General features: G+C 49.1%; 1 protein-coding gene across 1 annotated transcript in view; it reads right to left on the bottom strand.

Moving 5' to 3' along the window:
* Positions 1–2,523: 2,523 nt before the first annotated feature.
* The window catches only part of KCNJ5 (potassium voltage-gated channel subfamily J member 5), a 26,096-nt gene continuing 14,891 nt past the window's right edge, over positions 2,524–13,728 (bottom strand). The window contains exons 3-4 of the mRNA XM_008074224.2: positions 6,954–7,897; positions 2,524–3,098 (exon numbers count right to left, since the gene is read on the bottom strand). Coding sequence (XP_008072415.1) covers positions 2,776–3,098; positions 6,954–7,890 — 1,260 coding nt within the window. The 5' untranslated portion in view covers positions 7,891–7,897 and the 3' untranslated portion in view covers positions 2,524–2,775. The remainder of the gene's footprint in view (positions 3,099–6,953; positions 7,898–13,728) is intronic.

Here is a 13,728-nt window from a genome sequence, read left to right as displayed (position 1 = left end):
GAGGATGGCGACCTGTAAGGGGTTTGCATGCAGGAGCCGTGCTTTGTAACCCCTTGAAACTCTGTCCATCATCAGGCTTTGCATTTAATAAGTTCACGTTTATTTGATAACTTCCAGAAAATGATTTGAAGAACTTTTCAAACTTTAGTTGGATTGACTGGTCACCAAGAAGGGGATTTTTTGGGGATCTGAAGGGAGGTTTTCTTGCTTTTAAGTTTCCATGATAGAAAACAGAATAGGCTCGGAAGGCTGAGGCGGAAGGATCGCCGGAGCCCAGCAGGCGAGGCTGCGGTGGCCGGGAGCGGCCACTGCACTCCAGTCTGGGTGACCGAGTGAGACTCCAACTCAAAAAAAAAAAAAAAAGAAAGAAAGAAAACAGAATAGGCACATTGGAAGTTGTATTTTAAGAATCCTAGTATATGTTGGCCCTGGCCTATCAGGGAGCTTTAAACTAGAACTGTATTGACTAATTCCTCTTCTATGGTCTCTGTAGCTTCTAGTTGGTTGGAGAGAAGTGGGGTGGCCATGGCTCATGGAAGTCATGGGCAGAGTGAGAAAACTGAAGAGTGGCTCACTTGGCCAGCCAGGGATGCTTCAGAATTGTAAATGGAGGCAATGGGAAACAGGATCTAGGGTACTGTCCTCTCTCAGACCAGCTTCACCAGCAGCTTCCTTTCCTTGCTCAGTTGCCTCTCTGAGGGTTATAACCAGTGGGCATGGCTGCGTTCTGGCCAAGATAGTCTTTGGATCCAGCAAGAGTGTGTTTTGCTACTATAAGCCTAGGGACTGGCAAGCCTGGGGTGTGCTAGCCCCCACCCAAGCGCTCCAGTTATACCCCCCTCACCCCCACGGCATCTGGTCTTGGTCTTAGCGATGGGCTCCCTTCCTTGGACTCCTGACTGCATGTAGCTCCCCTGCTGAGGCACTGTCTGCTTCCCTTTCCTTTGAGCCCTGAGAGGGGATGCCAGCCTGTTCCCCATTCCTTCCAAGGCCTGCTTCACTCAGAAGGATGCCTGGAACAGACTTGGCGCCCTGCTGGGAAGACCCTGCTTGCCCACTGCGCCCCTGGCCCCACCTCTCAAGATCCAGCCTAAGGGGAACCGAGCCTGAGTTCCAAAGGTGTCCCCTTTTCTCTGCTTCAACTTTCTGACTTTCTGAAGCTCTATTCCTGCTCTGGGAAAGGTGTTCCATGTTCAGAGCAGGAAAATATTTCCCCAGGCCAGCTGAGAGTTGTGAAAGTGATGGGCAAGGGCTGAGCAGTTCTGTGACCCAGGAACATTTGCACTCTCTCCCCAAGTTAGGTCAGCTCACCAGAAGGCTGCCTGTTTGTCTGTCTCAACCCAGCCTTCATCAACTTAATCTGCACTGAGTTATCCAGTCTCACTCTGCCTAGGCCTCTAGTGTGGAAAAGAAAAGCCTTGAAGTTGTTAATTTTAAGGCTCTTCTCTACCTTTTTAACATTCATGCCCCCCGTAATTCTCCCACTGACTCCTCTCACCCCCCTATTTCCAGGCTGGGAGGAGGTCGCTGCTCCCTTCCCCTTCCCTGGATATCACCCCTACCCTCCAGAGTGACTTGCCCATGGGAGCCCTGCCTATAGGGGTGGGGAGGCCCAGGGCCTTTCAGCAGCAGCCTGAGAGTTTGGTCCAGCCTGGGCTTGATGGTAGAGCTGCCGCTGCAGTCACCTCTAACTTTTGAGTTACATCCCAACATTCACCTTGACAGTGAAGATGTGTTGAGCCCTGAAGTCACTGTCTTGGCAACAATTGGGGCAGGTGCTTCCCCTACAGTGTTTTCAACTTTCCTTTTCCTGTGCTTCATGTCTCTCTGCCCTTCCTGTTTCAGTGCCGCCCGGCTCATCTTGCCTTCTGAAACTCCGCTTTCTCCCAGATCACACCACAGGCGTTCTGTGATTGTGAAAGAAAGCTACAGAGAAGGCTAGAAGCACTTTGAGGCTCTCAGGCCAAAAAGTCCTAGAAAAGACCTAGCTTTGGGGCTCGCCCTTGGTGGGAGGTGCAGGGCACAGTGTGACTGGAGGTGGGCCAGAAAGCTGTGATGCCACTACTCTGCTCAGAGGGGCTCTGTAGCTCCAGACCACCCTCTAAAAGTCACTCTAATGAAATCAACTATCCGCTAGGCTATACTGGAAATGCGGAACACAGCACAGGAAAAACACACACACTTTGCAGATAACAACAGATCATCAAGGGCTGTGTACTCTGTAGCTCTCAAGAACTGGTCATTGGTGTCTGATTTTAAAGGAATTGCTTACATGACTCAGACAGACCTTAACCCACGAGGACTCTGTGAGCTCACCCTGGACTGGAGGTCTGAGCTTCCATCAGGAAGAAGTACTCCTCTCTGAATCCATGAGAAGCCTCATGGTGGTAGGAATGAAGGGAATGGGGTGATGACCTTCTCGAGGTGTCAGCTCCTGGAGGGGCCTGTGAGACCCAGAAGGGAGGTGACCCAGGACCAATGTGCAGAGAGAGAACAGATGCCGCCTTGTGGCATTCACTGTGAGGAAACCCATCCTGGCCTGGCCCTTAGCCAGTGCTGACAGAGGTGGCACTGCCATGGCGGGCCCAGACAGGATGCCACCTGCTCAGAGGGGCCCTGAGCTGGGAGCACGAGGGCTGGATATGTGTCTCCTCCCGTCCTTGACAGCTCCTGGGCCCCACACAGCACACTGAGCTATTACCTCCCACTTTCCAACTCTGCAGGATCTGTGCTCCTAGAAGCCAGTGAGGAGGGATCATGAAGAGAGGGTAGCCCTCACACTGAGCCCCTGGTCTCCCGGGGCCCACTCAGCCCCTGGGGCTCATCCTCTCCATCCTGCTCATCCTCTGCATCTGGCTCTGCCTCAGCACAGCCTCCCAGCAGGGGCGGGCTAGGAAGGTACTGGAGGAGCCGGCCTTCCTGCTTCATTTCTGCCAGCTCCTTGGCACAGCAGCTGGGTGTGTTGGTTTCATAGGTGTCGTGGAAGGTGTTGTAGTCCACCTCATAGAAGCCCTTTTCCAAGGTGAGGACTGGCGTAAATCGGTGGCCCCAGAGCACCTCTGTATCCATGTAGGAGCTCCGTGCTTGGCAAGTCATGCCTGGGGAAACAGAAGCCCAAGCATTAAGATGCAATCTTCCCTCCCTCCCTCCCTCCTTCACTCCTTCCCTCCCTCCTTCACTCCCTCCCTCCCTCCTTCCCTCTTTCCTTCCCTCCTTCCCTCCCTGCTTCCAAGGATCCATTCAATCATCTGCTCATTCATCCATTTATCCATCTATCTATTTACCCATCCATCCATCCAATCATCAATCCATTTGTTTACCCATTCATCCATTCATCCAATCATCCAAGTATTTGCTGAGTATCTACTTTGTGATAAACACAGTGGAGGTGTGAAGTTCAATAAGACACAGTCCTTGCCCTGGAGGTGTGGTGGAAGCAGAAAATTATACATCAACATACAAGATTCTGGAGCAGGTTCCTAGAAACTGGAGTGAATGCTTGTTGGAGTAGTTGGAGGCAGGGACATGGTTCCTAAAACCACATTTAGGTCTAGAAGACTGAGATGGGAAAAGAGGAATGGACTTGACCAAAGCTAAATCCATAATGAATGAATACAGAGAAGCTGACAAGCCTCAAGATCACGTAGGGATTGTATGGGGTAGACACATATGTGAAGACACATATGGAAGGCTCCACACTCACATACATGCACACACATACACACAGGAAAAAAGCAGACACATGCACAAAACTTGGTTCTTTGATTTAAGGGCACCCCGATGCCTCTGTTCCCTGTACACTCAGCCCTTGCCATGCCTATGTTATTTTTAGGTGTTGCTTTATCTCCAGAGAGGGAGGGCAGCTTTTTTTATGGATGAGGAAACCTCTGCTCTTAGGGTTACAGGGAAGCAGATTTCTGATATTTAATCTTCTGGGCCCATGATCTTTGGGTGCTGAAGGAGAACCCTTCTCCAGGTCCCACTTTGGGCTTTCTCCGGGAGGGGCTCAGACACACTAGGTCTTGTCCAAGTCTGCTTCCCATCCCTACACTGCACATGGTGAGGGACTCAGAGCCTGCTTTCTCCTCTTAGGGAAGTCTGCCTAGGTTGAACCTCTGCATTCAGTCTTCACCCTTGTTGCCCAACCTCCCCCTCCCGCCTCCCCGACCACCTCCGCAGAGCTGTAGAGGTCCTAACTGGGCCCTGACCAGCCTAGATCAGGCCAGATGTCTGCAGGTTCCCAGGGCCTCAGGAAAGACAGTGGGGTAGGACCTCCACAGGGGCCTCTGGGCAAGCTCTTTCGGTTCATCTTACTCCTCTTCCTATCCTGTCCCTTGGGATGTGGCAGGGAGCTGCCTTGTAGCTAGAGATGCTGCCTGTGTCCTTGTCATCTTTCAGTGCATTTGGAAGGAATTTTCTAGGTGTCAGACACAGTGCTTTGCATAGGGTGCTGTGCTTCATCTGGAATCCTCTCAGCAACGCGGTGAGATTGATTTTCATCATTTTGCTGACAAGTAATTGGTCCAAACGCACACCAGCGGGATATGGTGGAGCTGTGCTACTCAGGCCAAGGCCTGAATTCCCTCCCAAGCTTGGTTCCCTAAGTCTGAAACCAAGCCATTCAAGTTGTTGAAATCAGAACAGATGTGGACAGGGTCTCCTGCTCTTATCTCCCTGGATTTCCACTATGATGCCTTGGATGGAGCAAACGTAGAGCAGGTTGTGGGAGGGGAGGAGATCAAACAGTAACAAGGTAACGTTGGGCCACTGACTTTGAGGGAAACATCAGGGGAGGAGCCAGAGGGGCCAGTCAGCACCTGCTCCCTCTGCTGTGGGGCCAACAGGCACTCTCCCTGCTTCATAGCTGGTGGCAGTGAGGGTGACTGTGGGGAGAGTGGTCAGGCATGGCGTTCTTATATGTCCTCATGTCTCTGATCTGATCCTTTTTTGTGGCTTCAGAGTGGAGCTCTTCCCCCCATAAACTCAGCCTGTATTCTGACCCTGATCCCAGTGCCAAGGACAGAGTAGCCTGCGTGCCTCAGCTCTACGGGGGGAAGCTTCCTGCATCTTGACTGTCCTCGGCCCAGGGGCTTCCCCAGTCACCAACATATGCTGCTTGGCCAGGATCCGGCCTCCAGCAGATGGTCAAACAGCCCCCTCTGGCACTAGTCCCTGGAGCCTGTTAGCGAACCCTTCTGGTTGCAGTGACTCCCAAATGGGAAGGCTTGTAGACACTCTGAGTCCTTCATCTTGCAACCAGCTTCCTGCCTGGCCATCTCTGTGGCAGGACTCATATTTTAGGGAGTCAGTGTGGCATGGTTGAAAAAGCTTAGATTTGTGAGTGAAAGACCTGAGTAGAAACACATATGTCTACATGAGCCTTTTGAGGCTCAGCTTCCATATGTGCAAAACGAGACAGGAGCCAGCCCTACACTGTGGTTTTCAAGAATTAGAAAAATATACATGTATCATTCAAAGCATAAGTGAGTTTTCTTTAAGTCGTTGTTAGGGTCAGACCTGCTGCTCAGTCTACCGGGTAAAAAAGAAAAGAGAGGCAGGCAAGAGGAAGAAAGGAAATATGCAGGATGTAGGGTTTTGCTGGGGGCTCCCTTGCCCAAGAGAAGGTGGGGTAAGGACTGTGGTTGTCAGCCAGACCTGGGCTTCCTCAGGCCTTAGGATCCCACAAGCCACCTCCCAGAGATCTGAGGAATCAGGGAGGTTCCTGACTGCCAACTGCCTGTGAGAGTCAATAGCTGAGCAGGGAGGTGCCATGCTGGCCACAAAGAGGATCTTTTCTTGGTCATACACGGATGGTGATGTCTCAGCATGGATGCACTGTTTTTTGCAAGACAGGAACCCTGCAGGCCCTGAGTTCCTAAGTCCACTTCTATAGGAAGTAGCGGAGCAGGCTGCTATGGAGAGGGCCCACCAGAAAGAGCCCAAGCCCCAGGTCTGGGGCATAGGTTTCTCCGTGAAACAAGGTTGGGTGAGAGCCCTGTTGAGTTTGGGAAATGTTGCATAGTGTCCTTTTGATGATGAGATTCCCAGTATGCAAAGAGGCCATGAAATCCTACTGCAAAGAAACCAGCTTACCTCAGCTTCACCTTGTGTTTCCCAAAGTCATGTGATAAGCAAACTGTTTTTTGAATAACACTGTTGCTCTCGGATGGGGCAGTTTGGCCTGCTGAAAATGAGTGCTGGCCCTGGGATACCCTACCTCCAGTTCCATTCTGGCTCTATGACCTAGTAGCACTTGCTCCTGGGCAAATAATATAACCTGTCTGTGCCTCTGTTTCTTTATTTGGACCTTAATAAAAACTATCTCATAAGGATGAAAGGACTTTCCATGAGATAATAAATGTTTAAAGTTTAGAACTAGCTAGACATGTTGGCTCACTCCTGTAATACTGGCACTTTGGGAGGCTGGGTAAGAGGATTGCCTGAATCCGGGGTTTGAGAAGACCAGTCTGGGAAACTTGGCAAGACCTCGTCTCTACAATAAATCAAAAAATTAGCTGGGCATGGTGGCACATGCCGGTAGTTCCAGCTACTTGGAAGGCTGAGGCAGAAGGATCGCCTGAGCCCAGTAGGTCAAGGCTGCAGTGACCGTGAGCTTGCCACTGTACTCCAGCCTGGGTGATAGAGTGAGACTCCAACTTAAAAAATAAAATAAAATAAAGTTTAGAACTGTGCCTGGAAGTGGGAAAGACCCAGTCAGTGTGAGCTATTTGATCATTCTCTCTTGAGTAACAATACCTCAGATCACAATTTAGGGACTGAACGTGTCGACTGTGCCATCCCTGAGAATTCTGGGATGTGCCACCATGCCCAGCTAATTTTTTGATTTATTGTAGAGACGAGGTCTTGCCAGACTTCATCTTCTGGAGCCACAGGGGCCCGAGTCTATGGTGTGGCAGGGGGAGTCTGTGGCCGAGGAGGACAAAGCCCCTTACCTGTTGCTTCCACCATCCCTTCTAGAATGACCACGACTTCGAACTCCTCTTGCTCCAGCTGAGCCCGAGACATCTCCCAGAAGGGGCTCTTCTCGTTGATCTCGTGGGAGATGATGAGCGGAGACACTAGGAAGAGACGGTCGTCGCCCGTGTCGAAGCCCACGTTGATATCTGTCTGGTTCAGGGGAATGAACTCCCCTTCTTTGGTCTGCCGGGACTTGATGAGCTTGGCGCGGATGGAGGCCTCCACGATGTGGGAGTTGCGAAGGTCGCCCACCCGGAACATGAGGCACAGCTTCTCGTCCCGCATGGAGATGACTGCGTTATTGGAAAACATGAGGGTCTCCGCTCTCTTCTTTGGCTGGCTGATCTTGACAAACATGCACCCCACCATGAAGGCGTTGACAATGGAGCCCAGGATGGCCTGGACCAAGAGGAGTATGATCCCCTCTGGACACTTCTCTGTGATGACCCGGAAGCCGTAGCCGATGGTGGTTTCGGTCTCAATGGAGAACAGGAAAGCAGACACAAAGCCGCTGAGGTTTTCAACACAAGGAATCCACTCTTGGTCACCCACATGGTCCAGGTCACCCCGGATATAAGCAATGAGCCACCAAATAAAACCGAAGAACAGCCAGGTGATGGTGTAGACCATGGTGAAGACGAGCAGGTTGAAGCGCCACTTGAGGTCCACCAAGGTGGTGAAGAGGTCACTCAGGTAGCGGTAGGTCTCCTGGACGTTGCCGTGGTGCACATTGCACTTGCCACTCTTCTCCATGTAGCGCTGGCGGGGCTTCTTGCCCTCGGCCAGAAGGCGCGTGCGGTCAGTGGCAATGGGGACGTAATCGCGGGCTTGCTTGGGAACCTTCTTGGGGTCCCAGGGAGTGACTCCAATCTCCATGTCCTGGTTCATAGCATTCCTAGAGTCACCAGCCATACCTGGGCTTATGAGATAAAAAGAAAAAAGACATCATCAGTGAAGTGAACTTTTCTGACTCACAGAAACACAAGAGTGAGAGTCACTCTTGCCTCTGGGCTTTCACAGTCCTCTCCTTTGCTACCTAGTGGGTCAGACAGTGACACTCTCAATGGCAGGGGCTTCATTCTCTTAGAGATTCCTTTGTTTCCCTAGTGCCTAGCACAAATTCTAGCACATGATGGATGCTCAATAGGTGTTTGTTGAATGAATAAATGAACAGCACTTGGGTGCAGACTGCACATTAAATGTTTAGAGGATTTGGGAAATCTGAAGAAAATTTTAAAGTCATAATGGCAGCCATTTATTAAATACCTGCTATGTCTCATGCATCACACACAAATTGTCACTTATTGTCACCAGAACAACCCCCTAGCATTAGATACTAGAATCCCCACTATACAGAGACTATATTGCTTGCTTATGGATCAAGTTTATTTCTAATGGTCTCTCTTCTGCCATCAGAATATTGCCTTCACAAGGGCAGAATTTTGTGCCCATTCTGTTCCCTGATATATTTCAAGCACCTATAGCCGAGCCTGGCAATACTAAATGTACTAAAAAATGTACTTATTGAAGAAATAAATGAATGTTATAAACAAACTCTCCTTGAAAATGGAGTTCCAACGAGGTTAAGTGACACCCAGGCCACCAAATATCAGGCAGGGCTGATATGTGGATTCCTGCTCATCTGGCTCAAAGCCTGTGCTATTCCCTTTACACCTTGCGTCTCCCTTTGTTTTATCTGAGATCTTTAGAAGCAGACAGAAAAGAAAAGGCAGCATGTGTCTGACTTGCCAAGTGGGCACTCCTGCCGTCTGAGTGGGTCATCTGTGGCCATCTGACACTAACTAAAATGACAAATTGCTGTGTAGATCCATCATTAAAAATTTTGATTCAGCTATTCAGTTATTCCCAGGAAACTGAGATGAGGAGGATGTTAATGCCCCCAAGGTTTTCAAAAGGGCTGTAAAAGGTTTTTGAAGTACCTGCCACACTTCCAAGAGACACCCAGACACCTGCAATCCCCGGTAGTGTTTTTCTGACGTTGGCTCAAACTCATTTAAAAAATGCCTTAAGACTCTGACAAAGATAGGAAAGACCATGAGAATCTCTTTAATGACAGCCTAAATGTCTGAGCACTCATAAACCGGCACTATGCTGAGAAATTTATATCCATTAGTTCCTTTAATTCTCACAACAAAGTTATTAGACAAATACTGTTATTATCCCTCCATTTTTTTTCAGAGGAGATAAATGAAGTTCAAGTGGCATGTGGCCAGGTGAGGTTTTGGATCTAGGTTTCTCTGGCTTCAGCCCAGGGCCTTAACCACAGCAGATTGCCATACAATGCCTTGCAGACATTGGTGTTCTGTGGCTTATGCTCAGACTGATGAATGGCTCCCTCCAGAAAGTTCTATGAGTTTCTGATCCTGGGAGAAGTCACCTGAGGGATACTGTCATTCAGCCCTCCATCTTTATAAGCAAGTTTTCTTTGATTTCAGAGGCACTCTACTTCCGAGATGTGGGGCGCCCAACCTCCCGCCACACTTTCTTCCTTTGTCCTGATGGAGAAACACAGAGTACCTAAGCCACTCTGTCACCTGGTCAGCTGCATGTTTTCTCTGCTGGGTTCAACTTTGAATATTCCCAGGCACTAAAAGAACATGTTTAGGCTGTTGCCTAAAACACTGAAAGATCAGACACGCTGTGAAACACACAGGAACTAGCCCAGCTTTTAGCCAAATAACTCCACAACTCAGTGCCCTTATTTGCAGACATATCTAGGCAGAACATCTTTTTTTTCTTGCTGTCTGTCACTTTGTATGAGTTCTCCCTAACAAGTGCTTTGGACTGATCACCTTGGAGTTAAGTACTTTCTTCTTTGGAATCCCAACTAACATATATCAGGATGGTCTAGGGTAGTTCCTTGCAGGAACTTCCCTGCTGCCACTGTTGGGGTGACTCCAGCCTTGGATTTGGCTGGAAGAAATATCAGGAAACCATGTACCTGATAGAACAACTGGTAAACGTTCTGTCAACCAATGAGCCAAATGCCTCGTTGAAAAACCAAGGCAGATTTCACCCATCTTGGAAAGTCAGGGGATCCTGACAGACCTTCTCCTTTGCTGCCTGGGTGCTTGCAGCAATTTCAAGGTATCCTTTAAAACATCATACTGAAGGGTTATGTGAAGGGCTATTTGTCTCAGGCATTTATTGGCCATTTCCCGTTCTGCACAGGGCCATCTGATCCCTGCTTCCTCATGTGGCAGTGACAAAGATAAAAGGAACAAAAAGGAGAATGCCTAGGCTTCTTTGCAGAATCCCAGGCAGGAATCTTCTCCATGCCAGGTAGGAGACTGTACTGAAGATCCCAACATAGGTGCCCAGAGATGGTGAAAACTGCTGGTGATCCCGAGGCCCTGTGTGTTCTGGGGACCCCAGCTGTGAAACCCAACAGGGTTCCAGTAGGAGTGTCACCTCAGACTGCCCGAGCCACCGAGGTTGGGCAGGGCAGGCTCAGTGCCCACAGGAGTGAGTCATCAGCCGGGGCACATGGGAACACACATCCTCCTGCGCGCAGCTCTTCGGGGAAAACAGCTTTCTGCTGATTTTCTGCACTGTTTCCTTCTTTATTTTTAAACATACTCACTAACGTTCTTGTAGGCGAAGGCCTTGTGTTATACTAGAAACAGGAAAATGTTTTCTAGGACACTTCAGCCCAGATCTGAAAACTTTTTGTGTCTGGCAGACAGGAAAAGGCAGTTTACTTTTGATATGACATTGGGATACATTCTCCACATGTGCTGGACTTGTCTGCAGGTGTTCCTCATTCAACCTAAGGTCGGCTTTGGATTCTAGCTCAGTGTCCAACAAATTTGCTCTGTGATCCAAAGAGGAAAAACTTTCTTTGCCTCTGTTTACTCTGCTTTAAATCCCAGATAAATATTCTCTGTTCCTCCAGCCCTGGGAGCCACCATGGGGATTCATGTAAATAATATAAATATAACTTTAAATGTACATATATATTCATAAGCCCTCCTTTAATTGAAATGTAATGTAATATCCTGCTGATCCCATTTTAAGGATGAAGAAAGAGGAACACAGAGCACTTAAGCAGCTAAAGTCCCATTGAGTGATCTGTAGGGCAGTACAAGCTGACTGGAATGGAGCCACTACTATCTAGATTTCGTCTGAGGTAAGTAAAAGCCCATGCAAGAAACCCTGGCTTCCAGTTCTGTCCTCATCAAGTCAAAAGGATCTTGAAAGACAATAGAGATGAGTTTCTTTTATCAGGTTTTCAAGATCCTTTCTATTAATTACACATCCAATCAGCAAGCATTAATTGAGAAACTACTACAGCTCAGCCCCCATGCTAGGAGCTGTACATAAAGCAGTGAAGATGATAAATGCAGAGCCAATCCTCCTGCAATGTATATTCCAGCATTGCTTCTTTGAACCAAGGGTCTGTGCTGAACTGCCTGGAGAGAGAGCAGGCAGGAAGGCTTTGGTCTGGCCTGAGAGAGCCGAGTATGCTCACTACTCTGCAGGACGCAGGAAAAGGCACTAACTTGAGCAAATCCTATTAAACCCCATCAAGCTGGTTACTGCTCTTCTTCTTCAGTCTTCTCCTGTCTGTGAATGGGAAGCTGTGCTGAGACATGGTGAAAGTCTTTGGAAAAGACAGAGCTTCAAGTCCAGCAAAGAGGTTTAATCCCTTTGATATGAAAACAAGTGAAAAAAGAGGCCGAATCAAACGAAGTTGTATCTCTGATTGTGCATTAGTGAATCTGACATCCATTTAAATGGACCTTGGTGTTAAGAATGCCAAAAAACAGCCGGGCTTGGTGGCTCAGTCTGTAATCCCAGCGCTTTGGGAGGCTGAGGTGAGTGGATTGCCTGAGCCAGCGGGTTCGAGACCCGCCTGGGCAACTTGACGAGACCTCATCTCTACAATAAAACAAAAAATCAGCCGGGTGTGGTAGCGCATGCCTGTAATTCCGGCTACTCGGAAGGCTGAGGCAGAAGGATCGCCGGAGCCCAGCAGGTCGAGGCTGTGGTGGCCGGGAGCGGCCACTGCACTCTAGTCTGGGCGACAGTGAGACTCCAACTCAAGCAAAAAAAAAAAAATGCCAAAAAACATCCACCCACAGTGAGGAAACACTGTGTCATGGGGTGGTCTAAGTGTCAGTAGCATGACAGGAGCTGCGTTTGAGGGTCTTCTTCTGCAGAGGGCACTGGGCTGGAGTCTTGTCTCAGACTCAGTTTCTCTATCCGTGGAAATGGGAATCGCAAACATCTTTATCGATTTCCTCTTTTCTGTCATGTACTGAGTCAAAAATCTGCCTCTCTGAGATTTGGACCATGGGATGAGGCTGGAGGAAGAGGAATGAAAAAGGACATACCAGTGTCTCATATTAAGATCACTGTATACCATTCTATGTGAATCTGCGTGACTGTCCTGGTGAAAGTATAAAAATGCTCCAAACTGGTTGGTGAATAGGCCGCCCCAAGGACCTTCAGGAAGTATTAAACGTGTCATGAATAGAGAGAGTGCATACTGGGTACAGAGTAGGCAGAATTCTAAGATGCCCTCATGATTCCTGCCTCCTAATATACCCCCTGGATGTTCCAGGGGAGCTGGGGATGGGATCCTGACTCCTATGATTATATTAGGCAAATGGCACAGTTGACTTTAAGAAAGCAAGATCACCTGGGGTGGGCCCGACCAAATCGTATAAGCCCCTAAAAGGAACTGGGCTTTTCCTGAAGCAGGAGATTCAAATCATCAGAGGAATTAGATGAGAGGGAGCTTCTTCTTTGTTGGCTTTAAAGATGGAGGGGACCACATGGCAAGGAATGTGGGAGACCTGTAGGAGCTCAGAGAGGCTTTCAGCTGACAGCCAGCAAGGAAGCGAGAACCTCAGTCCTATTACAAAGAACTGGATTCTGCCACGACTACAGGAGCTTGCAAGACAGCCCTGTGTTCCAGATGAGCACGCTGCCTCCCCTTCCCAGCCCCCTGCCACCTTGATTTTGGCTTTGTGAAAACAGAGCAGAAATGCAGTCATATAATGCCTGGATTTCTGACCTCTGGAACTGTGAGCAAATACACGGGTGTGGTTTCAAGCCATTAAGTCTGTGGTCATCTGTTATGGCAGAAATAGGATGTACAGGACAGAAAGGGAAGCCAGCTAATAAGCAGTTGAGAGAGCTGGCTCTGGCATCAGATTGCTAGGTTCCTCTTCTGACTTGAGCTGAGGGGCTTTAGAGAAAATTACTTTTCTAAGTCTCAGTTACTTTTCTGCAAAATGGGGACGATGACGGTACCAGTCAAAGAGGGTTGTTGTGACAAGTCCAGTGTACAGCGCCTGGCACTGTGCACCTGACCCACCGTTTCTCTCCTGCAGGGAAGCTCTTAATTATTTTCTATCTTGGGGCAGGGTAGCTAGGGCGGGCCAGGAGTGTATCAAAGGATTCAAGGATAAGGAAGGAGAACCACCGGTCCATTGTGTCAGCATCATGCTCCTACAAGGAAGGTATTCTCTTTGTTTTCCAATACAGGATGCTAGGAGAGGGCATAGAGAAGTTGCCTAGAGTGGCATGGGGGAGTGAGCGGTGTGGTGCCAACGCTGTTTGGAGAGTCTCGCAGGGCTCTTGCAGAGAACCCTGCCCTCCTCCAAGAAAGTCCTAGGAGCTTTCCCCTTGGCCCATCCGTACCTAGGCAGAGATTTCTGCGCTCAGGCCCACGCGTTTCCCTCGCAGACTCTATTTCCCTCCTCACCTGTCTCGGCCTGG

Source organism: Carlito syrichta, unplaced genomic scaffold, assembly GCF_000164805.1.
Source record: "Carlito syrichta isolate Samal-C Ts95f unplaced genomic scaffold, Tarsius_syrichta-2.0.1 Scaffold316376, whole genome shotgun sequence".
Lineage (NCBI taxonomy): Eukaryota > Metazoa > Chordata > Mammalia > Primates > Tarsiidae > Carlito > Carlito syrichta.
Note: the sequence above shows the minus strand (reverse complement) of the source record. Positions and strands in the feature narration are given on the sequence as shown.